This window comes from Hoplias malabaricus, chromosome 9, assembly GCF_029633855.1.
Source record: "Hoplias malabaricus isolate fHopMal1 chromosome 9, fHopMal1.hap1, whole genome shotgun sequence".
Classification (NCBI taxonomy): Eukaryota; Metazoa; Chordata; class Actinopteri; order Characiformes; family Erythrinidae; genus Hoplias; species Hoplias malabaricus.
The window spans coordinates 20,575,057-20,602,895 of NC_089808.1; the positions used below are offsets into that span (position 1 = coordinate 20,575,057).

Genomic DNA, 27,839 nt, shown 5'->3' on the forward strand with positions numbered 1-27,839 from the left:
CACTGTCTAATTAAAACATGTATCTCCCAAAATATTAACTTTACAGGAGAAGAAAAAACCTTAACTTTCTATGGAAGTGAAGGTAAAAAGACAGTTCCAAGTAATCTTTGAGCATTTCCATTAGTCCATTCATACAATGTAAAGGAAAGCTGCTGTGTTCAAATTATCTAGTTAACAAAAATGTATATACATGTTTTTAATTGGACAGCAACGATATACATGACAAGCTTTGAAGGGAGTACCACATTAACAGATGCGGAAGTACACTAGTTTTATCATCTACATTTAAAAATCTGGAGGGTACGCACAAATTTGAGGTACATCTTCTGGAATAATCCAGTACATACTCCTTGGTAAGAGCTTCATTCCTTTGTGTTGGTCTTAACTGAAAGCACTAATCTTTGAAAATGTCACTGAAAGTGCCTTTTTACGCTTCGTTTTGGCACGGCGCTCCCATTCATTACTATGCCATGCTGAAACAGTGGGTTAGTCTCACTGAGGCAATCGCTCTAGCATGAGACAGTGAGGATAAAGACCCTCCTTAATCCCCAAACCGCTGCAAAGAAAAGGCCTCAACATAGAAAACCCAGCCCAAACAGCATGGATGACAGTTGTAGATAAAATAATCAGAGCAGGCGATTAAAATCAGACAGGCATCACACGGAATATCCCCAACACGCATATTCCTCTCATTTTGTTTGGTCACAGAAGCACTCACAATGGTGTCTCTCCTCTTCAAGCCGGATGAAAGGTCTAGAGAGAGCTGACAGCACCGATGATACTGTGTACAATTGGAAACGGAGAAGCAATGTTTGCTCTCCGGTGTGCGAAGGCTCCGTTATTTATCTTCCGTGTGACATTCAGCAAAAGTCAACAAATCCCAGACTGGCAGAGCACAGGCACGCGGTTTTGCAGTGAGGTGGGAAATGTAGCTGCTGGAGGATAAGCACTAAATCCCTCGCAACTAGGCAACCCAGGCTATGATGGGCACAAATGTATTCGCACTCTGCTATGATGTACTTACTTTCAGATTCGCACCTATTTAGGAAGGGATAATGAAAGAGAATTACCAGTGTCAGTGTTAGAAGGTTGTTTGGTTCAACTTGAGGCTCATTTGCGGTGCTTTAAAAATCCAGCAGGATGGGCTACTGCTGGTATTTCCATGCCTAGATGTGCTGATCTTTTCAAATCTCACATGCCTGATGTACACTATGTGGCCAAACGTTTTTGGGTACCTTTTCATTCTACATTTCTTCTGAAATTGAGGGTATCAGTGGGTAATTTGTCCAACTGTAAGTGTAGTAACATGTTAAAAAAAAACAACCTTTACTCTAGGTCAGGGGGTTTCAATCTGTAGGGGGTGCCACCCAGGATGGTGCGAGTACCGGTCTGAGTGGACATGGGATTATAACATTTTAAACTTAAAATACTCAACAGATAAATATACTGCAGTGTCCTTGTCCTTAGCAATTCATTTTTCACCTCCTAGACTCTGGCTAATAGCCTCACAGTTATTGCCTTCATTTAGAAGATGAGTTTCTACAGTGGAAAATGATAACTCATGTTGTTGATTGGCTTAATAGAATATGGTTACAGGAGGTTCAGATCAGAGTGTTATATGCTACAAAACTGAAAACGATGCCAAGATCTGTCGGTTAGTTGTGATATTTCCAGGTTAGGTCACTTGTGAACCGTGGAGTAAAGTAGTGATTGTTCCTTGTGTTGCACTTTTAGAAAACAAACAGATGAGGCATTTTCCTGTTTTTATTTTCCATTTCAAAGTGAAAAAAGTACACAGACCTGTCAGGTTCTCCTTTCTTTTTAGCTAGTGCACCATCAAGGACAACAAAACACACTGCAAATGACTAGGTCCAGCACCACTCAACCATAATGCTTTATTTGAGGCTCTGTGCTCTTTCTGAAGCTTCCAATTGGGAACAAACATTTCTGGTTCGGTAACTAATGTATGTTGGTGGAAATGTGTCGAACGGCTCTAAATTAGGTTTGGAAACCGACACCAAAACTAGCTCGGTGGAAAAGGCCTATCAGTATTTGCTGTGGGTTAGTGATGCATTACAGTAGACACAAGGAGATGCATGTCCACAAATTTAGAAACCCCTTCTCTAGATATTGGAGCATTCCTGTGAAGATCTACTGTGATGTTGGGCTAGTGTTAAATAACAATAAAAAAGAGAACAGCTCAGTACTTCAATGCCACTCTAGCCTATGCCTGGCATTGGGCATAGTGACCTAAGCTTATTTGTGGTTACTCCAGACTGAACCATTACGAGGTATCTTGATATCTGCATCCACCGTGGCTAAATTCAAGGCTTACATGTGTTGTCAACCAATCTTGTGTTTTGTAGATCTTCTGTCTTTTAGATATGAAGACATTTCTGCAACAATTAATAGTCAAATAAATAATGTGTACAAAGCCACATCTCCAGTTACCCTTACTCCAGAATCAGTATCAAGCAACCACCAGTAATTGGTCAGACACAATATATGAAACCTTAAATCATGAATGGTAATTCCTAACAGGTCTAATAGATCAAAACCAATATGGCATATCATTGTGCATTTGTGATACTTTCAAAAGATGGATGTCTCAGTCCAGTAAAGTCTGTTTGGTAAGGGGTCGTAGTTTGACATCCTTGTTCCTTTTCTCACTGTCCATTGTGTAAAGGTTGTGCTTTTTGATGTAGTTAATAACAGGGTCTGGGAGCAAGTATTTGACACTGAGGCCTCTGCGCAAGGCCCGACGGACCTCTGTGGCACTGATCTCGTTACGCATCCATTCCGTCACTAAATAGATATTTTGCTGGTGCTTGTAGAGCAAGTCTGAATTGTGTATGGCCCAGTCAAGTTGCAGCCCACCGCGGCTCACACACACCAGGCCAAAATGCCCTGTTACCTCCTCGATGTGCTCTTCCTTCCACAGTCCAGGCACTTTGAAAGTCTCCAGGAAATCTGCACCACAGAGCAGCTTTAACTGGGGAACACCTGTGGAAAGGTCTGTCTGTTAGCAGAAGGCATGGAAGAGTTGCATCCTGTTAGAAACTAATATTTATGGTATTGAACAGACATTTGTTTGCAGAGTGACTTACAACTTAGAACATGTTACAAAAGTTTGCTAATTTAGAATCTGAAGTCTTGCTTAATCACTCAATAATCACTAAAAACCTTTTTTTTTCCTGGGGGCACAGATAAATCCATGGTGTACAAATGTACCAGGGTAATTTCTGTCATTTTAAGACATTCAAATTTGCATGTTATTATGAACGCCGGATTAAACATAAATGTGTTCTGTAACAAATGGGTAAAATGTGGAATCCAGATTTCATTGTACCTTTATGCAATTAAGATTAAAGCTAGTTTCACAATATTATTTTCACCTTTTAGCAGAAAAACTGGTAGGTCATGAAAGAATTCTTTGTTAATGAGTTTAAACTGTTTTTAAAGTGAAATCCGCCATGGCAGGGAACGTCTTTGTAAAAGCCCTGAGATTAGCCTTGGTTTAAACCCCCCTACAGTAGGCAAGAGCCCTGCCCCTGTGACATTGTACTCAGGACCCATGTTCCATGCTGCTCCAGTACACCAAATGCTGACCAGCTGAAATAAACCTGTCAGTGTTGGAGAGTACGATAGCCAGCGGGCAGCATCTAGAGGCTCTTTGTACTGTATGTTCCAAGTAATTTTCTTTCTGGATAGTGTGTATTCACTGACACTAGTTTACACAAGCCAAGACTCTGTCTACAGTAGAATATGGAAGCTGGTCTTTGTGAGCGTTTACCTACATAATTAAGAAATCTGAAGGCCACTGACCTCAACTAATGATCTGTTTGCTCTGATTACACAGAACGTAGCCTAAATACACATTCCATAAAAGATGTGCTAGACAAAGATGAAGGAAATCTATCTGTACACAAATGGTACACCGTCCAAATCTCCAAAGAGTCTTATTCCTGTCTTTCCGTAATGTAGTCATAAAACTAATCTCATCTAAGGAATGTCATTTATTTCAAGGTGAATAGGCTGAATTACATTTCTGTGCCAATATAGCGTGAAAGCTTATGATCAAAGTTACCTGTATCATGCTCATTTTCTCAATGAACCTTGTTTTAATTCCACTTAATTGACCGTTAGTGTTCTCATTTCTTTTGCATGGTGTAGTGGAGGTAATTATAAAGAAATTTACCTATAAGATGAGCTGGTGTGTGCTTGTGTGTTAAAAGCAAGTATAAAGGAGGATATGTTAAAACATGACTAGAATAATGGAGACATGATCATTCTTGTGTGTGTGTGTGTGTGTGTGGTCTTTTTTCCCCGATTTATATTCTGTAACTGCTTTAGGATCACGTTGGGCCAGAGCCTACCTGAAATCACAGGCAGCAAGGGAGGAACACACCCTGAACAGGTGACCAGTCCATCAGAAGCCATCACACTCACATATTTCCTCACATCTGTGCACAAGTTCACCATTGGGTTGTGATGGTTTTTAGTGTGTGTTGCACTGGTAGGAGTGGATCAGATACAGCAGTGCTACTGGAGTTTTTAAACACAGTACACTCGCTTTCCACTTTGTTAAATACAACTGCCTTGTTGGTGCACTTCATAGATGCCAAGTCATATTAGTAGCTCATATTATGCTGCACAGTTTGTGCTGGTCATCCCCTAATTTTTCATCAGTGGACGGTCACAGGACACCACCACGTCAAAGTCACAGAGAATGATCCATTACTCAAATACATCCATCCATCCATCCATCCATCCATTATCTGTAACCGCTTATCCAATTTTGGGTCGCGGGGGGTCCAGAGCCTACCTGGAATCATTGGGCGCAAGGCGGGAATACACCCTGGAGGGGATGCCAGTCCTTCACAGGGCAACACAGACACACAGACATTCACTCACACACTCACACCTACGGACACTTTCGAGTCGCAAATCCACCTACCAACGTGTGTTTTTGGACTGTGGGAGGAAACCGGAGCACCCGGAGGAAACCCACGCGGACACGGGGAGAACACACCAACTCCTCACAGACAGTCACCCGGAGCGGGAATCGAACCCACAACCTCCAGGCCCCTGGAGCTGTGTGACTGCGACACTACCTGCTGCGCCACCGTGCCGCCCTACTCAAATACACTCATTTACAATATAATAACGTGCTACAAGATCTTACATGCTTTTATGTCTCAGGCAGATATGATTACAGACAGGTGTATTGTGATTAGACATGAGGTCTTGCCACAACAGCATGTATGAGTGCTTCCCCAGTGCCCTATGAATAGGCTCTCAGAGGCTAATTTTGGGTAGTGTACCTCTTGTTGAGTGATCATCAACTGTAAGACATGCCTTTATGACACACCTGAAGACATGTACCCAGTTGACAGGCATTGAGAGAGGGCGCATTACTGGACTTCGAGATACAGGATGAACATTTTGACTAATTGTCCTTCATCTAGGCTTTTCTCACAAAATTATGTGTCGAAAGTCGTGGTGTCTTGAAGACGAAACCCGGACTACTACGGACTGGAATTGTACCGCCTTAAGCAACAAATCAAGGTTCTGTTTGGGATCTGATGACTGCTGGATTTGACTATGAAGGCCTTGTGGTGAATGCTTCAATCCTGCCTTTGCTGTGGAGCAACACATCAAAACTGCCCCAGCTGCTGGTATGAGGATCTGGGGAACCATTGTATACGTCAGTTGGTTGCCCTTAATAGTGATACGAGGGACACTAACAGCTCAGAGATGTGTGCAGGACATCTTGCAGCCACATGGCAGGACTTTCAAATGGCATTTTTGAGCAGGACAATGCTCGCCCACACACAGCAAGCATTTTGCAGGAATGTCTTTGCCCAATAGCAACAATTTCTTGGTATGCCCTGTCACCAAATGTATGAACAATTAAGCATTTATGGGGGCAACTGGGATGCCAGCTTCAGCAGCCTATGAATGTGCAGTATCTTTAGGCCCAGCTTCAACAACTGTGGACAAATGGGCTGCAGAATGTCATATGGAACTTGTACTGCCTCCATGCCCAGCCATATCCCATCTTGTATCCAGGCTACAGGCCCCACAGGATAAACATACCCTTCCGCTCTAATATTGTAATCACTTACATATATCATCATTACATTCACACATACAAAGTTTTATTCTAGACAAGCTTGTCATCAGAATAGTAATTCTGTTATCCATGCTCATTAGCATGCTCTTTCAAGTCCCACACAAAAAAAGACTCTTGGCAAAGTTGGGAGTGGTCAAAAGCAAAAAGAACAGCTTTTTTTTTTGGATTCTTTCAGATTTAGCTGAAAAACCTGGCAACTAGGCAAGGTGAAAGAAAGGTGGCCAGATTTTTACACCAGCTGGGCAGAAGCCCTGAGATGTGTGTGGAGCTTACCAGCAGCAGGAGGTCGATCTGGGGCTGTGTCCTTTGTGCTTGTCCAGTGCTGCTCTGCTACTCGGCGGTAGTGGTACCTGGTGGTGGGTTAAAATAGGGCAAGATTTAAACGTGTGTATGAGCAGACCTCAATGAATGAGTTCATTGTTTCAGTAATCATCTTATAACTGTGGGCTCAAGTTATTTGTGTTCTCTCCACAAATAGCATACTGAATCAAAGGTGCTCATGTTGTGCTGTAAGCAGCTTCAGATTTTGGGAACGTAGATTAGAGGAAGAGGCATATTCTACTTCTTTTCTGCAAGTGAACAAACACAGTTCTGGGTGTTAATGAAACGTCTGTGGCATGCTTCAGTTGCAATCTCTTTCTTCTCTGTTCTCGTTTTCTGATTTTAACGTTGCTTTTGTTCTTTGTGTTTATTTTGATTCTTTGAAAGCAACAGCTGTCCTTCGGTATGTTGTTCTTCTTTTTAGACCCATAGCATTAAGGTGCCCTCTTACAGTGGAAGTATATAATTATATGATAATCCTGTACTTATGGTTAGTCCTTGGAAATATCGCACTCTCTTGTCTGCACTGTACATATTATTGCCTGCACTTGTGTTCTGTGTTGTGCCATTGTCCTGGAGGAATATAGATTCTTTTGTGAGCTTGTGTGTGGAATGCCAATAAAGCCTCTTGAACTTGAACAGTCCTAACAGCTAAGGTAAGCAGGCTGTAATCATAGAAAGCTTTGCTTAGCCACTGTCTTCACTTGCATTCAGTTTCTACCATTAAAGCAAGACATTACAAATGTAGGTCATGTTAAAATGTATAGCATCAGGGCTTGACATAGTCCGGAACCAGTGACGTTGTGCAAACCAAAAAATAAATGAATAAACAATAGTGGATCATCATTTTGAAACAGCCCAATGTTGACACAGTGCTAAAGTAAATCAGAAAGTTCATTCATTCATTATCTGTAAGCGCTTATCCAGTTCAGTGTCACGGAGGGTCCAGAGCCTACACCCTGTAGGGGGCGCCAGTCCTTCACAGGGCAACACACACACACACACACACACACACACAGTCACTCACACCTTACGGACACTTTTGAGTCGCCAATCCGTCTCCCAATGTTTGAGTTTGTAGCGTGGAAGGAAATCGGAGCACCCGGAGGAACCCCACACAGACACAGGGAGAACACACCACACTCCTCACAGTCACCCGGAGGAAACCCACACAGACACAGGGAGTGGGACTCGAACCCACAACCTCCAGGTCCCTGGAACTGTGTGACTGCGACACTACCTGCTGTGCCACCGTACCGCAAATCAGAAAGTATTTATCTTTTTTTTTTTTTTTAATGGTGTCATTTTGTATATACTTTTTACAGCCCTATAGTTGAAGTAACATATAGCAAAATATTTAACAGGATTTTAATTTTGTTAACTTTACCGTTTCCATTGTGGGACTCATTACTGCACTCTTTCACACAACATCATAATACAATTTATTTGTTAAAAGAAAGCAAATGAAAAGAAAATGTTCAGAGTTGACCTCTGTAGACAAAACCTACAGAATGGCCTTGGTCAGTGAATGCCTCCAAAATGGTGGCGAAAACCAAACAACCAGGTTAAGCGCTTTCAGTGTATCATAACTCAGCTCCAGTACTGATGTTACAAATTACATAAAGGCATTCAGATAACAATAAATACAGCCCAATCCCAAGATAAAGTTTTGTCTTTTGTTTTGTTCCTGTTAAAGCAATGTTCATGATGTTTATTGGAAGCCGTGCACAGGTTTTTAAAGCGAGTGTATGAGGGCTATTTTGTATGGCCCACAGTCAGTTGTCTGTTGTGCAATCCCAATAGATATGTCTGCAGCTAGAAAAAAAAATTAAAAGAAAAAAGGAAAAAAAAAACACTTCTGCAAATCTCCTGTCAGTCAGCAATAACAAGTAGATAACAGGCCACCTCTCCAGCTTTGATAAAGTGAATCAATTTTGGTCAGCTCCAAAGCAAAACTTGGAAAAGCAACGTAATGCCACAGTGGCTGAAGCAATGGCTCATTCATCTGAATCTGTTAATTATCTTGGCAAGGTATTAGATCACTACTCACCAGGGGAGAACTGCACAATGGGGGTCTCTCTAAAGTGAATCATAGTGTCACAATTTGGCAAGAGCAAAAGGAGCTTGGAAAGTTAGAGGCATTACACACAGGGACTCTTGTTCAAAAGCATTCTGATTAGGCTTCCACTGCATGAGCTTAATGGTGCTCCTGAGGTTGTAAGGAATACGGTACAGACATAAATCTGTTGGAAAATAACAGGGTAGAACTCAAACCTTATACTAGGACCACAGCTATAAGGTCCTGAGGTTGTGGGTGTAAGCCTCAACTTTGCTTACTGTGAGGATCGTGGTGTGTTCTCCCTGTGTCTGTGTGGGTTTCCCCCAAAAATACATGCTGTTAGGTGGATCGGTTGTATGAAATTATCCACAGTTGAGTGTCAAAGGTATGTTCCTGCCTTGTGCCCAATGATGCCAGGTACAGTCCGGACCCATCGTGACTTGAACAGAAAGAGGCAGGTACAATTTGAGGGCGGCAGGGTGCATTTATCTACTTTAAAATATTCACATCAACTCTTAATCGACTTTAATTACTGAATACTGAATTTCATGTCAACACATCAGTACAGCTAAAACTCAGCAATTTGTTTGCACTCCTGATGCTGCTGTCTTCGTTTTCCTTAAAGGCAATGTCTCTCTCTGGTTTGTTCATGTTCAGAAGCTCAGCATCTTTTAAGAATATTTAAGGAAAAATGACTGTTGCTTGTATGTGGCTACAGTTGAACCTTTCTGTAAGTTTTTATTCTCTGTTTGAATTACCACAGAAATTTGTAACTCGAGTTGTTTCGTTTTGTAGCACTTTCAGTCTGTGTTTACTTACATGCAGATAGCCGTCTTCCGAATTTAGAGTCAGTTCCACCTTAAGTAATCCGATATAGCAAAAATAAATCAATATTACCCACCTATGGAGCCGGAATATAACAATATCCTCATCTCAGTTTGTGCTTTTCAACATCTGTAAGTCTCTTTGCTGTCGAAACACCTTCAGATTTTTTTAAAATCATAGACATCGTCTTAAACGTCAAATCAAAATACACTGCTGCTATAACATCGGAAGACAAACAGTGGAAAATAGACTGCCCATGATGAGCAAAGTATGTAGCAAACACTACAATTAGTAAATGGCCTCTTCTTTTAATGAAACAGATAAACGAAGCAGGGTATAGTTTACACGGGGGAAAGACGTAGAACAGAGAGACACTAATGATGCTAATTTACCAACACACACTGGATAATGAAACAGGATCTGAGGGAAAATTAGACGCCCGTGCTTCTCTCTCTTTGATACCCTCAAATTAAATCTGATTTCACCGCTATTTATTGTATTTCTCTCATTATAAAATCCTGTGTATATTTGTTTACACTGACCGTGCTAATGTCACTCCTATCCAAAACAAAATCTTGGAGAGTAATCATAGTAACAGCACACGAGATTATGATGAAATCAAACAAGAATTAGATACAGATAATGGCACTAAACGTGTTTGAACTTTGTGAATGTGTTGTGTCAAATTGTAATTTCAGTTCTACTGAAGGAGAATAAAAGGTTTAGGAGAGAATGCTGTCCTTCAGCTGAACTTGGTAAAAGACAAACAAACAAACAAACAAAAAAACAGTGCTTGATATTGTAGTGATTAGTATCTCATATTTATTAAGGTAGGACACTATTTCTTCTTGACTTGGATAATAGAGATTACTTTATTGTATTTAAAAAAAAAAATTATATATATTGTATGCTAAGGTACATCTGCTGTCTGAGGTGGCTTGCCCTTCTGAGTCCCACATGTTGCCCATCATCTGTAACCTTTGGGTATGAGGTAGGAACACACCCTGGACAAGATGTCACCCATCATCAGGAGTTTTAAATTAGGCATAGCATTTTCCACAAGTGAACATTTCTGGGGCCTTAATGAATTGTCTGTGACATGCCTCATCCAGAGAGCAGAGTGAAGGGAGAAAGACCCTTGATTTTTATGTTTTCAGCATATAATGTGTGATGAAGCAGCCCTTCAGCCCTATCCAATTCTATGCTAATTAAGGATTGGTAAATTGGTTTAAAAGAAAAAAAAACACAATTAAACAGAATATTAAGCATCTTAATAACAAATAAATGATTACTTTACAAAAAAACACACAAGCTTTCCAGAAACACAATATAAAATATTCTATAATATTTAATAAGATAATAACCTATGTACAGTAATACCTTGACTTACGAGTTTAATTTGTTCTGTGACCGAGCTCGTAACTCAATTTGCTCGTATATCAAATTAAATTTCCCCATTAAACTGAACTGAAATGTTATTAATCCATTCCAGAGCCCCCAAAAACCACAACACTTTTCAACGTGTTTTTAAATAAGAAATATTCATTCATTCATTCATTATCTGTAACCGCTTATCCAATTTAGGGTCGCGGTGGGTCCAGAGCCTACCTGGAATCATTGGGCGCAAGGCAGGAATACACCCTGGAGGGGGTGCCAGTCGTTCACAGGGCAACACACACAGTCACACATTCACTCACACACTACGGACACTTTGGAGTCGCAAATCCACCTACCAACGTGTGTTTTTGGACTGTGGGAGGAAACCGGAGCACCCAGAGGAAACCCACACGGACACGGGGAGAACACACCAACTCCTCAAAGACAGTCACCCGGAGTGGGAATCGAACCCACAACCTCCAGGCCCCTGGAGCTGTGTGACTGCGACACTACCTGCTGCGCCATATGTCATTTATAAATAACAAGTAATGTATAAAAAAAGAACAATACATAATAAAACAGAATGTAAAGAATGTATTTACCTAAAAGATCAGACAAAGATGCTGGCAGAGGTGGAGGAGCTTGGAGGAGGAAGTTGGGAGCGTTTTTTTTTTTTTTTTGTTCTCTATTGCTTAACTTACTCACTACACACTCAATGCTACAAAAACAACGATACCACAGAGATGCCCGCACGGCAAGATAGCCCAGTGATCATTCAGTTCATTTGGTTATCTTGTAGCGGGTGGCTTAAGCTCACGTGTATCTCTAAAAATTCCTAAGTTGATTCACTCGTAAGTCAAGGTTTCACTGTACTTTGGTTCTGTTTTAGATTATTAGAACTAAATAAGAAAACAATTCCATATACAGTAATATTTACCCATATTTTGGCTATTGGAATTTTAGAGATAAACTTTATTTCCATCCAGCATGTCAACTACAGAACAACGGAATACATGCAAATGTATTATTTTCAATATGGAAAAAAACACGCAAGTAATTCAATACACTTGCTTCACCTACACAAAATTAAAGTAGGATTATTTACAGAACACTCTGTTAAACAGTCAGTCACTTACTTTCCAAGGCCAGTTTGGCCCAGTACATAATGTACTCATATTACAGGCACACAGGATGATACAGGTGATATAAGTGAGAGTAGAATGGAACCCAGGAGATGAAAAACAGAACTAAGCATCCCACTAAACACATACACCCAGGGTAAGATGTTACTGTTGAAATACAGAATCCTCTCTCTAAACACAGAGAACACCAAAGGCAAGAAGGGAATAAAGCCCCCTAATTTATTTATACTGCAAGTTATTGACCTGTTTGTGTGTGTGTGTGTGTATACATTTTATATATATACATTATATATAATGATATATAATATATATTATTATTATATTATATATTATATATATATATATATATATATTATATTATATATATTATATTATATAATGAATATATAATATATTATATATAATGTATATAATGTATGGGCGGGGGGAGAGAAAGGGGGTAACTACTGGTCGACACGAGAGATTGACTTTTGCTGTTCCGCCTAATCATTTCGCTCTCATCTTTCTCCCTCTTCCCCCCTGTTGTTTTTCTGTTTCTCTTCTGTGGAGAAGACTGATCTAGCACGGACGTGCAGCCGGTCGCCGCCCTGGACGCCGCCCCGCTGTCCTAGAGAAGGGGAAGCCCGGGCGTATTCACTGGCGTCAGAGCTCGTTGCACGTGGTTCTTTTTGAACGCCTGAGATTTTTGTTGTTAACTCTTTATGTTTTGAGCATTAAAAGTAATGGCTGAGTGCTGAACTCTGACTTATGTTCTCCTGTGGTCCCTCGCCACCGTCTAGAGCATCACTATACATATATATATATATATATATATATATATATATATATATATATATATATATATATATATATATATAAACACACACACACACATATATACTGTATATATATATATACACTAATTATCATATAATAAGTGGCTGCTGAAAACAATTCATTTTGAACTATTGTCACATATTCTCAACGTTTATAGGAACTCTTGTTCATTCAATTTTAAGGTGCACCCACTGTGGACACAGATGATCAACTGTTCACACACAGCTCATGTATCCTCCACAGTAAAGCATGCAAACTAGGGCAGAACAGCTGAAGGTCAACATACTCAGTGCTGACCATTAGCAGGATAGGTATATATATTCTTTAATGAAGGTTTACAAACATGCACCCAAGCGGTTTAGATACATTGCCAATTATTATTAACATGAGTATGTTTTTTTAAATTATTATTTTATTAGATAAATGGCTGATGAAAGCATTTCTTTGAAACACTTGTCACATAATTGCTGGCTTTTTTTTCAGGGAGCTAAATTTTCTCTGATTGCGAGAAAGGAAAATAAGCAGCTAATTCTGACCCTGGCCTTCTAAAAAGAGGTGTGTGCGCTACACTAACATCTCTAAACGTGTAGAGCTTTCACTTGAAAAGAGATCATATGCACAATTTCTGTAGGATTTAGTCCTTTTCAAGTTCAAGTATGGTCTTTTATGTTTTATGACTGGTAAGTGAGATTTATAGTCAATACGAGAACAAGGTAGAAGTTGCGGCAAAGTGTTTTTGATGTTTCGACGGATGTAAAACACACTAGAAGCCCTTTTCCACCAGAAGAACTCTGGTACTTGAGCTTCACACAGCTCCACAAAACACACAAATGGAGCACTTGCCTGTTTTTAATTTCCTTTTATCTATTTATATACCATGCTGTAAATGACTATATATATATAATTCTTTATTTGAGGCTCTGAGCTCTTTCTGGAGCTTCTGTATATCAACTCACCCACGGATGCCTCATGATTCATTTTTAAGAACATACTATTCTTGGTTACCAGTCGGAAGCAAATTTTCTGGTTTGCAAACCAGATGATGTTGGTGGAAATACACAGAGAGATCCCTAATTACCTTCCCGAACACTTAACATATATGTATGTGAATGTGTGTGTATGTATATGTTGGATATTTAGTAGCAATTGCAGCTATGTGAAGTCCAAGAAAAAAAATATCTATCCCAATCAGTTCTACATTGGTTAAAAGTGGCTATAGCTTTGTTCTTTCTCTGTCTGCATCGGTTTCCTTCACACGCACCAGTTTCCTACCACAGTCCAAAGACATATGTTGGTAGGTGAAATGGCCTTGCACATTGTCCAACATGTGTTTCTACCTTGTGCTCAGTCATTCTGTGTAGGCCCTGCACTCACTGTGACCCCGTCCAAGATGAAGCCATTACAAAATAATGAACCTGTTTGGAAACCTGTTTGAAAAAAGTCACAATCAGATCTATGCCCCAAATCTTTTCATAATATTTTCTAGCAGAATTGGAAATTGAACTTAGTTTTTTTTATTATGATTACAAAATATTGTTTGCAAAATCTCTAGCCCAACTTTGTATGCCTGAAGTGTAATGGTTAGCAGAGGTTTTTGCAAGTGTTACATAGACAAGCCTGTTTGTGAGTGAGTGTATCCCCGCCTAAATCCACAGCAAGCTGCTAAGATTTGCAAAGCCCTGGAATGAGCCAACGCTGGCGCAATAGCATTGATTCTCCCTTTGAAAGCACCCCACACACACACACCCCCTAAAAAATACCCTGGCCAAGCTGCACCAATGAGCCACCTTTCTGGCATAGCTCTAGTTGGCGTAGCACAACACCAGCGCTGATTACTCTCGGGAGTCTGTTGTCACTTCTGCAGTCCCTTAAGCATGCTTACCGAAAGTATTTGGCCATCATTGGTGTCTGAAGACGCGAGAATCATAGCCAAAAGTGTGAGAGACTAGAGGTTAGACTCCCTGTGATGGGATTTTATACTGAATAGAGACAGAAGAACGGGCTCCAGTGCTGAGCAAAAGGACTTGGGAGAAGAAGTATGCATGACAGCTGAGAGATTTCTACACAACCCAGCAACCCGACACCTTATTTAACAGCAAGGTGTGAGTTTGGGGAGGAAGGCTCAATTTGCAAGATCTGTGAACTATTGTGTGGTGGAGCAAATAAAGCCCAGTGTTAATAATGGTTCATTTTTATTTGTGGTTTGGTTCCATTGGTCAGAGCAATGCAGGAAATGTTTGAAAAGGACTAATGATTAATAAAAAATAATACTAAAAAATCTGTGGTTTACTACACCTGTATTAATTGGGGGCTTTTCGTTAAGTCACTTTATTTTTGGAATGTGGGACATTTCTTACAGCCATAAAACAATTCCGATATACAGAGCAGGTCTCTATGACACTAGGGGGCAGCTGAATAGAAACAATCAACAACTGTGCTTGTTATTTTTTTTCCCTAGAAATGAGTAATACCGTAAAAGGTGCATTCGTGGCTGAATAGAAATGGGTAAACAACACAATACACTTCATGACCACAACGTTAAAAAGTCAAAAAATTACATTATCTATGAAAAACGATAGTCTGAACTGACAAGTTTTACAGAGGTGCCAATTACTTGCCTTACACCACCTTCTGCTCCAGTCTTGACCCTAGCTACTCAGCATTTTGAAGGGGTTAGCCGTATTTCAACTTGTTCATTGCAAACATCAGAACGAGATCCACATCATGGTCTAAAAAACTGTCTGACCTTTGTGGAGAGTGGGTCATATCAACCAATAATTTCATTTCCTGTAAAGGATGGTCAGAAGTTTAGTAAAGAATGGTATGAAATTTACATCAAACAGTGTGCACTTTGATGCCGTTTGATTCCATTGTTGGAGGTGATCAAAACGAGTACTCGTGTTCAAGGGGCTTCTGTCTGTTGTGCTAGGATTTCTTTTTCTGCTCATGGTCGAGAAAGAGCCTTTTGGAAATGTTTTAGACAGTGAAATACCCTCCCAACTTTGAAAAGCATGAACCACTGTGAGGATATTGCTCTATTAGGTGGGGACTTATTTTTGCTGTATAGGGAACTGACTCTAAATTTGGGAGAACACTAACTGCATGAAATTAAACACAGGACTGGAAGGACCACTTTTCAGCTGAAGGACTGGCACCCCCTCCAGGGTGTATTCCCGCCTTATGCCCAATGATTCCAGGTAGGCTCTGGACCCATCGCGACCCTGAATTGGATAAGTGGTTACAGATAATGAATGAATGAATGAATGAATGAATGAATAATGTTTTAAAAAGCCCATGACTTGTTTTTCTGCATTCTTGTTAAACTGATCTTTCAATTCAAAATATGTGGTAATTTTCTTTTTTTTTTTTTTAACAATAAAGCATTTAAACAATTTATCTAGTAGATTAATTATCTAGTATATTGTTATTGCGAGAGTTAAAATGTGGATGTATCTAAATGGTGTACCTGATAAAATGTGTTTAGGTAAGATAAAGGGAACCTAAGATGGCAGCTGGCACTGGCTCTGAGTTTAGTCCGGGCATATTGTGCCCCCTGTGGCGGAAGGATATAACACTACTGATATGTTGATAACTAGAGTGAATTAAACGCGCTTTAACATTATTCCTTCCATAAACTTGTTGCCTGTTGTAATCACTGATCTCCCACTGAGGGTTCAGCTCAGGCCACTAAATCTGCACGCTGCTTTTGTTTCATTAAATCCGTAAATGAACTAATTTTTGCAAGCCCCATGTGCCTTTAGCACTATTCCATCATGTAAAATGCTAAAGGCTTCCGTCAAATTCCTTTACTCAATTATAGTCTCATAAATGGTGAGCTGTCTTAAAGAAATGCAGCGATGAAGCACATGATGCAAGATACAAGTGCACATCCTTTTCAAAGCTTGTAGCATGTTTTGACTACAGTGTCAGCGATTTCAGCTCTGTCTGAAAAGCTAATTCCTCTGTATATTTCAAGCAAGGAAATATTGCTTCTTCATTTCTCCCTATCAGTGAACTACTGCTTCCATTTCTCAGGGAGAGGACAAAAATATTACATGTACAATCAGTGCTTAACAGCACTGTCAAAACTGCTTAATGTCTTTTTCACAGTCAGTGACCCAAATGTGTTAAAAAGACAAGATGTGTCCCAAAATACTATTTCTGACAAAAATTCAGCATGGGAAATGTTCATAGCTCAAAGGCCAAATGATGAATTTGAACTTGTTTTGTCTCAAAAGCTGCCTAGCCTTCCGCTGTGTTCACATTGGGAGGTGACAAGTCGCTTATGTCAAACTTAATCTGTCTTACATGTGTTTGAGGCCACGTTTGTTGTCACATGTGATTATGTAGCTGTCCTTCCGAGAAGACAGTTTGGAAAAAATCCCAAAAAAAACTTACTTCTCAAGTTTGTATAGAGCCAAAGCTTTAGTTAAGGGCTGACTGATATATTGCTTGTCTGGTAATATCAGTCGATATAAGAGGATAGTGTAATTTTCAGTATCAGATGCTAATGTTTCCAGAATACACAGATAATTACTGCTTCCACTTCTATTCGACTGCATGATAATAATATTCAGAGTACAAATCAGTTAATTCATTCATTCACTGTCTGTAACTGCTTATCCAGTTCAGGGTCGCGGTGGGTCCAGAGCTGGAATCACTGGGCACAAGGTGTGATCACACCCTGGAGGGGGAGCCAGTCCTTCACAGGGTAACGCACACTCACAATCACAACTATGAAGTAGCAAATACACTTACCAACGTGTGATTTTGGACTGTGGGAGGAAACTGGAGCACCATGAGTAAACCCACACAGACATTGGGAACAAATACATTTTAAAGGGTTGTAACCATAATTAAATATTAAAAAAAAAAAGAATTCGGACGGTTTTTGGTAATTTTATGTTAACTGTTGCATAGTACTAACAATGACTTTTGTCATTTTATTCAACAAGACATAACCTAAAAACGCCAAATGAGAATAATTTATTGGTCACTTGGTATTTGTTATGAGTTCCATAAAATGTAAAAGCACAGCAAAAGCATGTTCATAAATTAAATCTGTTCTTGGTATAACACTGTATCCAAAAGTACTTGTGAGTTTTGTTTTGATGTTAGTGATGGTGACCACAGTGTCTTAAAACATAAAATAAAAATTTCTTAATAAATTTACAATTTAATATATAATAAATTGACATGTTTAATAATGTGCCATAAAATAACAAAAGAGCATGTTTGAATTTTAAATTCAAATTATTAATTAATTCATTCATTCATTATCTGTAACCGTTTAACCTGTTCAGGAATCATTGGGCGCAAGGCGGAAATACACCCTGGAGGGGGCGTCAGTCCTTCACAGGGCACCACACACACTCACACCTATGGACACTTTTGAGTCACCAATCCACCTACCAACATGTTTTTGGACCATGGGAGGAAACCGGAGCACCCGGAGGAAACCCACGCGGACACGGGGAGAACACACCAACTCCTCACAGACAGTCACCCGGAGCGGGAATCAAACCCACAACCTCCAGGCCCCTGGAGCTGTGTGACTGCGACACCACCTGCTGCACCACCGTGCCGCCCCAATTCTAATTATATCTTCCACAAAAATTGATTTAAAACTTGTACTCTATTTGATAAAGTCATTGCTGGCCTTATTAGAATTGAAGAATTTTTTGTTTGGTATAAAACATTTTAGATTTCAGCGATTAACATTATGCATCCAGAAAACATTAATATTACTACAGGACGAGTGAGTTTCCCAAAATGCCCTGCAGACCCTCTTGACCTTCCCTGTAGTGCATTCCCTGGAATTTTTGATGCCAGAAATGGCACTTAAGCTCATTCTGCCCACCACTGATGGGTTTCTTTAGGATGGCAAAGTCATTTCCTGCCCAGTATTTGGTGAAGTGGAGCAGTGTACTCCACTGGAGTGCAATGTCAGAGGGGCACAGACTTTTTTTGTTCACAGCCACCACTTGTCAGCTCTAGTCTGCTGCAGGGGCGTCCAAACCCAGGCTGACCTCAGTGTTGTTTTTCAGTGAAGTTCTCGTAGCCCTGAACTTTATGCTGTTCAGTAGAGTATATGAACACATGTTAAATCTTTAATTGTTGCAAGGCATTGGCTTGACTCGACTTGACTTGGCTCGGCATGGCTTGATGCTCTTTGCCCTGGTCGTTTTTTAGTTAGTACAGCTCCCCCATGAAATGAAGTGAGTGACATCGCAAAACCCTGTTTGTTTATTCGATGTGTATCCACATGTTGTCACAGGTCAGCAGAGTTTTCATTCTTGCATGCCTGGGTCTCACTGGAGTTTTTTCGTCGGCTACCAATCCAAGGTGCACTTGACATCTTCAAAACACTATTGGTTAATGTTATGAGCTGTCGTTGTTAGTCGGGTAAAACCAAATTAAAATTTGGTTATAAAATTTCCAAGCGCGAGTTTGTGCTGGAAGTCTGCATTACATTGTGATGGACAAGTCTCTCTGGGCAAATCAGCACTCTGCAAGGTTTACATCACTTTAGTACCTACTCTGCTTGCATCGTACCAGGTGCAAACAGGGACTAAAAAAGTACCCGGGTCCAAGGAGCAGGTACCAGATTTCCCTAATATAAGGCAACGGAGTTGAGCTGATTCGAGTCAAATAGGGTCCAGGCATTGGAAAGAGTATAAAATTACTATCATTTATAATAGTGTACTGACAGATATGAGTAGAGATTTTATCACTCACAAAACAGGTATTAGCCACAAGTTTTAAACCAATGTTTGGTCTAAAACATTTTTTATATGCTGATATGGTTTATAAATTTCTACTACATTTTCTTTGATATGAAAGGATATAGGAACAAAATACAGTCAGGATTAAAGAAATAAATCACAACTAGGAGAGTTTCTAGGAATCTGAAAATATAACATATAACTGGGGCTTCTATAAATTTGGGGTGGCTAAAAATTCCTAACCAACTTTTTAAAGTGTTAAACTGACAATAAAATGCAAAGAATTCCTACCTCATAGTGACCACAGTCTCTGTCCAATCCTCCTGCTTGCTTTCCCAGTCATCAACGGCAACCCAATCTGAGCTTTGTAGAGCCAGTCTAGCCATGGCCAGCCGGTGCTTTGATGAAACCAGACCCTGTTTAGCATATCCATCGCTGACTGGAGACACAATTCCACCCACCACCTGATAAAGACCTGCAATGATAGAAAGGAACCGCATGTCCAATCTTGACAACAAAAAAAGCCTCCTATTCTAAAGTAAGGACTTGGATTTCTCAGATATGTAAACTTTAGACGAACCAAGGCCTCCGGACACATTTAGTGTTGATCAAAAATAGTACAGGCGATTCTCAAACCATGTCGGACTAAGGCCCCGTCCACACGGATGCATTTATCTTTAAAAATTGAGATTTTTATCTGTGTTTTTGGCCTTCCTTCTACACGAAAACTGCGTTTTAGGTCATTAAAAATGAAGGTAGAGATTTTTGAAAGTGCTGTTGTCACTGTTCCTGTGTGGACGAAAGCAAACTGATATTTTCGGAAACAATGACATTACACAGTGTGCCTGTTTCTGGCTGAAATTCAAACAGCTCCTCACTCTCTATATAGTGAAATACAGCAGTCATTAAACTACAATATACCTGCAGCTAGCACTCAATTTCTGACTCCCACATATGAATAAATGATGTTGTATTATAAATATATAATGCACTGTTAAGATCTACATTCAGTAATTTCATGACTTGTGTAGTGCACTAGTGTACTATTTTGTGAACATTACAGAAGTGCTTTTGATGGGTGTGCATTCATCAATTGATTAAAAAGTTGACACTATATTGTAGATTAAATCAATAGGTTGTGTTGTAGTGTACAGTGTAGTTTCTGCAGTACTGAGCCTGGAGTAGCAACAACAGAGGCTCTGTTCTCCTGAACACAGGTCAGTGTAGAACCACAATGTTTTGGAAGCTGTAATTTTAAGTTTTAAATACCACTATCTAACGTTCCTTTAAGCCACATTTACATCAGAACAGCTAAGTACAAAGAAGAGGTAAAAAAAAAACCAACACTGTTAAACTCTGCCTTACTGAAATAAGTGCCCACTTAAAAAGCCAGCAGAGTTCAAACCTGTGGTAGTTCTGACACATATTCTGATATGAACAAAACAACTGCAAAAAATTGACAGTAAAATCCACATCATGGGCTTTGAAATTGGATAGGAAATTACAGCCTACACCAATGAAACCTATGGGTAGCCAGGTTTCAGACCCACCCATGCAGACCATGTACAGTTTGTGAAAGCATACATTAAACGGGCATTTAAGCTCTTAGCCTTAAGAAGGGAAAGCTTTGAAATTTAGTGGTTATTTTATTCATTTATGCATTTAACATAAAGCAGCATTAGATAGCAAGACATAATGTGATTGCTTCTATTCAAAGAACACTATGTAAAACTTCCTGGCCTCAATTTTGAACTAAATGTACAGCATTATAACACAGTTATGAATTACTTATGATTAAAAAAATGATCAAATTATGTTAGTGTAAATATACAATTCACAGCTGTTCTGACTAATAATCAATCCTTTTTTGCCCTGTTCTTAAATGCTCAGGACCCCCATAAGACCACCATAGAGCAGATATGATTCAGGGCTGCAGTGACACTGGTGGTGTGTTAACGTGTGTTGCCGGTAAGAGTGGATCAGACAAAGCACTGATGCTGAAGTTTTTAAACACAGTGTTCACTCACTGTCTGCTCTATTAAACACATCTACCTTGGGGCTCCACCTTGTAGATGAAATATCAGAGACAGTAGCTCATGAGTTGCACAGTTTGTGTTGGTCAACCTCTAGTCCTTCATCAGTGAACACAGGGCACACACACAACACCGTTGGCTGGTAGACTATTCTCAGTCCAGCAGTGACACTGAGGGGTTTAAAACTCTAGGAGCACTGCTGTGTCTGATCCACTCATATCAGCACAGCACACACTAACACACCACCATGTCAGTGTCACTGCAGCACTGAGAATGATCCACTACCCAAAAAAATCCTTGATCAAAATCTTAAAGGAATGGACATTATTCATTATGCTAATAAGCTACGGCTGGTGTGGACTGAGTTGTTAAAATGTGTAGATTGTTGGTAGCATGTGTGATATTTTTTTATATTTTGGCTCCATGATGACCTCATAATTCTGAGAAATCCATAGACATCCTGAAAAAATAAGCCCATAGGCCAAAACGTATCGAGTTTTTGAAGGTGTTTACAACTGTAGTGACTTTTGGAGACCTCATTCATTTCTCCTGTTCAAAAACCACTTTTAGACCTGTAGGCATAATTCCAAATATGGGCATTACTCTGACTACACACTGATGCACTTTGGTGGTCTACAACTCGGACATATCTACAGTAGGCCTCTGTACACTCATTGACAAAAACATAATGTACACATATGGTTGCAAAATTCTATATGTAGATATATAAATGATTACAGGTGTGCTCTGAGCTCGTAAATGTGCTTCTATCTCTGCCCTATAAAAAGGCGCTCTGAGGCTAATTTTATGTAGTGTACCTCTTGGTCAGGGATCGTTGATTGATAGACACACACAAAGGCATTTTGCAACTTTGTTTTTTTCAATGGGAAGAGGGTCATGTGACACATTTTCACAAGAAAAACAATGGTGTGCTTGGTTATAATGTAACTTTATTCTTTCATGAGTTATTTACAAGTTTCTGACCACTTATAAAATGTGTTCAAAGTGCTGCCCATTGTGTTGGATTGTCAATGCAACCCTCTTCTCCCACTCTTCACACACTGATAGCAACACCACAGGACAAATGCTAGCACAGGCTTCCAGTATCCGTAGTTTCAGGTGCTGCACATTTTGATGGTATGGTGTGGTATATGGGGTACAAAGATAGTGGGGCCATTCTTCATCAAAGCAAACCTCAAGGCCACTGGATATGCGAAATTGCTACATGATGATGTGTTTTCCTCTTTATGCACTGAAGTTGGCACATTCCCTGAGTTTTTCCAGCAAGATGGTGCACCACCACATTATGGTTGTCAGGTCCGAGCATTCCTAGATGAACAGTTTCCTGGAAAGTGGATTGGTCGTCGTGGGCAAGTTGAATGGCCCCCAAGGTCTCCCAATCTGACCCCCTTAGACTTTTATCTTTGGGGTCATCTGAAGGCAATTGTCTATTCTGTGAAGATACGAGATGTGCAGCACCTGAAACTACGGATACTGGAAGCCTGTGCTAGCATTTCTCCTGCAGTGTTGCTATCACTGTGTGAAGAGTGGGAGAAGATGGTTGCACTGACAATCCAACACAATGGGCAGCACTTTGAACACATTTTATAAGTGTTCAGAAATTGTAAATAATTCATGACAGAATAAAGTTACGTTAAAGCCAAGCACACCATTGTTTTTCTTGTGAAATTCCCAATAAGTTTGATGTGTCACATGACCCTCTTCCCATTGGAAAAAAAAAAGTTGGATCCAAAATGGCCGACTTCTAAATGGCCACCATGGTCACCACACATCTTGAAAATGTTCCCCCCTCCCATTTACTTCCTGATATTAACTTCCTGTTTGTGGCACATTAATATTAATAATTAATATTTATTTTATAAATTAATATTTAATATATTAATATAAAATAATTAATTAATATTAATATTAATGTGGCACAAACAGGAAGTTAATATCACCTACCATTCCCATTTTATTAAGGTGTATCCATATAAATGGCCCACCCTGTATATGGAGCCTGTATACCTCCATACCCAGCAGAATCTCATCTTGTATGAAGGCTAGAGGCAGCCCAACAGGGTACTAGAGCCTCATTTCTGTTGTATAGTTTTCCCCACTAAATTATTAACTTTCATTCTATTCCAACAGCTCATTCTTGGTGCATCATTTTCTTTTCTACATGGGTGTATTAGATTAACTTTCCTTTAAAGTAATTAAATGTGTAGCAGCAGTAGCATGTGTGGCATTTTTAATATTTTGGTCCCGTGATGACCTCATAATTCTGAGAAATCCATAGACATTCAGGAGAAAATAAGTCCACGGGCCAAAACATATTGAGTTTTAGAGGTGTTTACAACAGCAGGGACTTTTGGAGACCTCATTCATTTCTGCTGTTCAGACATCACTCTTAGACCTGTAGGCATAATTCTAAACATGGACCTTACTGTGACTACAGAATGATGCAGCACTTCGGTGGTCTACAACTGTGACACATCTACAGTGGGTCTAAGTAATTTCTTTGTCCACAAGTTGTAAATGAGGTGTACTTGTGGTCAAAGAGTGCATGGTCTGTGAAGATAGACCGACCTGTCTGGTGCATGTGGTCCCTGGCGAGCTCAAAGAGTCTCATGTGTTGGTTAGTAATAGGATTAAAGGACCCACAAGCCAAAAGGACGAGGGGGATGCGGCCAGCCATGCCACAGCCTTAAAGCTTCCTCCAGTGTTCAAGACTGAAATGAATGAGAGAAGCACAAGGTAAAGCTTAAAGGTCAATACAGTGGATGTAAATTACTGTAGCTAGTGGGATATTTATCAAATTCAACATTTGAAATATATATTTTTGTACTATTTTCAATTACATATAAGGTTTAAATGAGTTGCAAATTATTGCATTTTGTTTTTATTTATATTTTGCCCAGCATCCCCATTTTCTTGGAAATGGGCTCATACATTGTTGATGTTTTGAAACACTGTGGTTAGGCCTGGACAATAATTCAATATCAGTATATATCGCAATATAAAATATTTCAGTAACAAAGATATGATTTTTAAATATTTCAATATACATTATTTACAGCTTCTGTTCTTGACTGACGTTCATTACAGAGTGCTTAATCTGTAGTACTGAATGCCCCTAAAATCTGGGAGTTGTTAATAAATATCACTATGATTATGTTGCTTGAGACGTTGTTTCGGGGGGAAAAAAATTGGGATGGAGCTTCAGAAAATGCTATAGGCTTCAAAATAAAATTCATTCAGATTTGGGAACCTTGTCCCATTCCAGTTACAAGTGGGTGATAATATATGGTTGTTGAATGCTTTTGAAGATAAATGATGCCCTATTTTTAACTAAAGATCATCAGCGCTCCTCTGATAACACTGCAGAATGGCAGAGCGGCATTCAGAGCAGTTAGTTGCCTGAAGCACTCTTCTGATGATGTATCATGCTCTTGAAGGTTTGTCACAATTTGTAAGGCTAAAAGTTTAACCACTACAAGTTGTAACTCAGTTCCAAGGGGCAAGATAAAACTTAGAAACAAGGGGTAGGTTAAAAAATGGAATTATATTCTTCATAGAGAAAAAAATTTTTTTTTTTTGAACCATTCCAACCCATGACCCTGGGGCAGAAAGGCAACACCACTACTTCAAGATCCACCATGCTGCCTTCAGCCCATTTTGGTTTATGTTGGTTAGAGTTAGGTTTAAATAATTGTCTGTGTCCACAGTGGGTGCACCTGTGTACCTGAATTCACTGAGGGTGTCTACAAATCTTTGGGTAAATAGTGCAGCTTATTTACTAAGAACTTAGTTACTAAGTTATGAGTTGGAAAAAGATGTTGGGCAAGAAGCTGTAAGCAAAATCTTACCATGACAGTCTTGGGAATAATAAAAATTACTAATAGACTCAGGTTGAAGCCCAAATGGCTCCAAACTCCCTATATCGTGCACCCCGTACATTATTAACTACCAGTTATTCACCCCAAAGGTGCGCTAAGTGTGAGATATGTGGTGTAGCATTTTGTTATTATCTTTGTATTCGAGACTGAATGCAGGATTTGACATAGAAGCAGATATTTCGTGACCTCAGTAGTGCACCTTGTAAGGAGCCAGAAGCTAGCTATAGGAGACTAAACCCCACTGACATACGCGCATTATATACACTTACTCATCAACTTTTGTTGTAGAATATTTTAATAAATGGCAGCTTATAACGTATCCTAATAATACGCAGTATGCTTTAAATAACCAGAGACGCTTATTTAGCGTTATTATTACCGGCTAACATTAGCCAGATAGCTTCTCATTTTGAGATAGCTGTTAGAAGACGCTGTTTATCGCCAATAGTACATTTTACGGTCTGTAGTTCAAACGTTTTTATTTAAGGTATCGAAAAACACCCAGGTGGCAACAAATAAAGTGTTTACCTTCTTTAAAACCCGCCTTTAAACGCAACGCAAGCTACATGGCTAGTTAGCTTCGTGTAACACCTATTGTCTTCCCCCTGATAATCGAAGCTATTTTGGAAGGTCCCGGATCATTCCATATAAAGGGTGTAACGCGTGGAAGGGTGAGTTAAATTACATCAAACTGTGTTAATCATGAAGGCTCGTTTTTACTTTTAAACATGTATATTGAAAGCGTAGAATTAACATAACTTACTTTTTATATATTGGAATAAATATATTCATTAAATTGTACGTTTCCGTTTATTCATGCATTCATTCGTTCATTCATTTTTCACATTCTACCTGTAATCTTTGGGCACAAGGCAAGGATGCAAGAAAAAGCCACCAGGCAATCACACGGCATCACACACTCACACCTGTGGAAAATTTCACACACTGAAACAGTTACTCATACATACACCTGTGGACAATGTCACACAGCTATCACTTACCAACCTGTATTTTTTTGTCTGTGAGGAAGCTGTAGCACACACAGGAAATAAATGCAGACACATAGAAAACACATCAAGCACCTCACCGAGAGTAACCAAAGTGTTTCATGTTAAAAAAATACATATTTTAATCATTATTTTGCTGTTTCCATGTCACAGCAAACTATTTAATTATAAAAGATTGTATTGTGATATGTTGAGTATCTTCTAGACAGCTTAATATTAGTTTAGCATACATACTTCATGTAATACATTCATAATCCATTCAGTGTATTCAAAATTGCATCTTATATACTAAGATATACTAAGTTTAAAATGATATGTGTGTGTGTGTGTGTGTGCGCTTTGGAACCAGGCTTCTCCTCAATGGATATCAGGTAGCATTAGTCGAGAACCCAGTTTCCCTGTTCTACAGAACTGCACTGGAAAGTGTATGCCATTCTAGCTCTTTTTAGGCTCATGTGCAGCAGTTCCACAGCATCCCATTTTATTGGTGAGTAAAGACTTCTGTATATAAATTGTAACAGAGCAAGTCTAAATGTGTTTGATTATTTGTAGAATTTCTACCACAGAAAGCACTTAAATTGGTCTTTCTTTTTTCTTGTTTAATACCCAAGCTTGCTTAGGACGTTTGTGTCATAGTTTCATTTCCCTGTTCGTAGTCTGTCATGCATTATGCATTACCTGTTTAACATAAATATGTAACCTGCAGGAACGAGGGAGAGGGAAAGAAAAGCGCTCTTGCTAATCACCCTTCGCCCAGGACTTTCCTTCGCCCTTCACAGGGGGCTCAGCGAGAAGAAAAGCTATAATTACAGCTATTTGCTTGGAAATGGACGGTAATGATCCATACTCCCAAGTCCATTCTGCCTGATGTGACTAATGCGTCCATAGAGTCGTTTTGTGTGTATGTGTGTGTGTGAGGTTTTTTTTTTTTTTGTTTTGTACATTATAACATGTACAAGTTGACAAAAAAAAAAAAAAAAAACAATGCCGTTCTCTTTTTTTCACTCACTGAAATTGATTTTTCTATTATTCCCATTTTATTGGAATCTAACAGGCTCTGAATATGTCATAGCTACAGCTTTGTTCTTACAATCCCAATCCCAGGAAAGTTGGGACAGCAGATAACATGGGAGTGATTGATAATTGATGGTTCCACCTCTCTAAACTAACTAAGTGCTCTACATTTTTTGGGTTATTAGAGAGTCGCCTAAATTGCCACCAATGTGCAACCTCCACATGGAAGGTGCATTGGTATTTGGAATGACAGAGCCAGTTATTTAATTAGGAGGGGGAAAAGATCAGGAGAATAGAATTGACCACAGTGACAAGTTTTGTCTCATAATGGTAACTCCCTGACTCTTTTCGACAAAAGGGTCAGTCCGAAGGATGGTGCCATTTGTCCAGTACAGTGTCCCTGTCATTGCCTTCAGGCATTAGAATCCAGACAGACCACAGGGAAGGCACCAGCAAAAGTACCTACAACAGTCACACAAGTTTCC

General features: G+C 39.5%; 1 protein-coding gene and 1 long non-coding RNA gene across 3 annotated transcripts; one reads left to right on the forward strand and one right to left on the reverse strand.

Annotated features, from left to right (window-relative positions):
* Nucleotides 1-1,755: 1,755 nt before the first annotated feature.
* nmnat3 (nicotinamide nucleotide adenylyltransferase 3) lies at nucleotides 1,756-25,973 on the reverse strand. The gene is made up of 5 exons (XM_066681086.1): nucleotides 25,862-25,973; nucleotides 24,024-24,166; nucleotides 19,693-19,876; nucleotides 6,410-6,486; nucleotides 1,756-3,003 (listed from the first exon to the last, which is right to left on the reverse strand). The coding sequence occupies exons 2-5, from the start codon at nucleotides 24,130-24,132 to the stop codon at nucleotides 2,609-2,611; spliced, it is 765 nt and encodes a 254-aa protein (XP_066537183.1). The 5' UTR covers nucleotides 24,133-24,166; nucleotides 25,862-25,973; the 3' UTR covers nucleotides 1,756-2,608.
* LOC136707167 (uncharacterized) lies at nucleotides 25,137-27,252 on the forward strand. 2 transcript variants are annotated; one of them, XR_010804204.1, is made up of 3 exons: nucleotides 25,137-25,212; nucleotides 26,690-26,827; nucleotides 27,047-27,252. It is a non-coding gene; the product is annotated as an uncharacterized lncRNA (long non-coding RNA). The 2 variants fall into 2 exon arrangements; XR_010804203.1 differs by lacking the exon at nucleotides 25,137-25,212 and adding an exon at nucleotides 25,437-26,004.
* The last annotated feature ends 587 nt before the right edge of the window (nucleotides 27,253-27,839 follow it).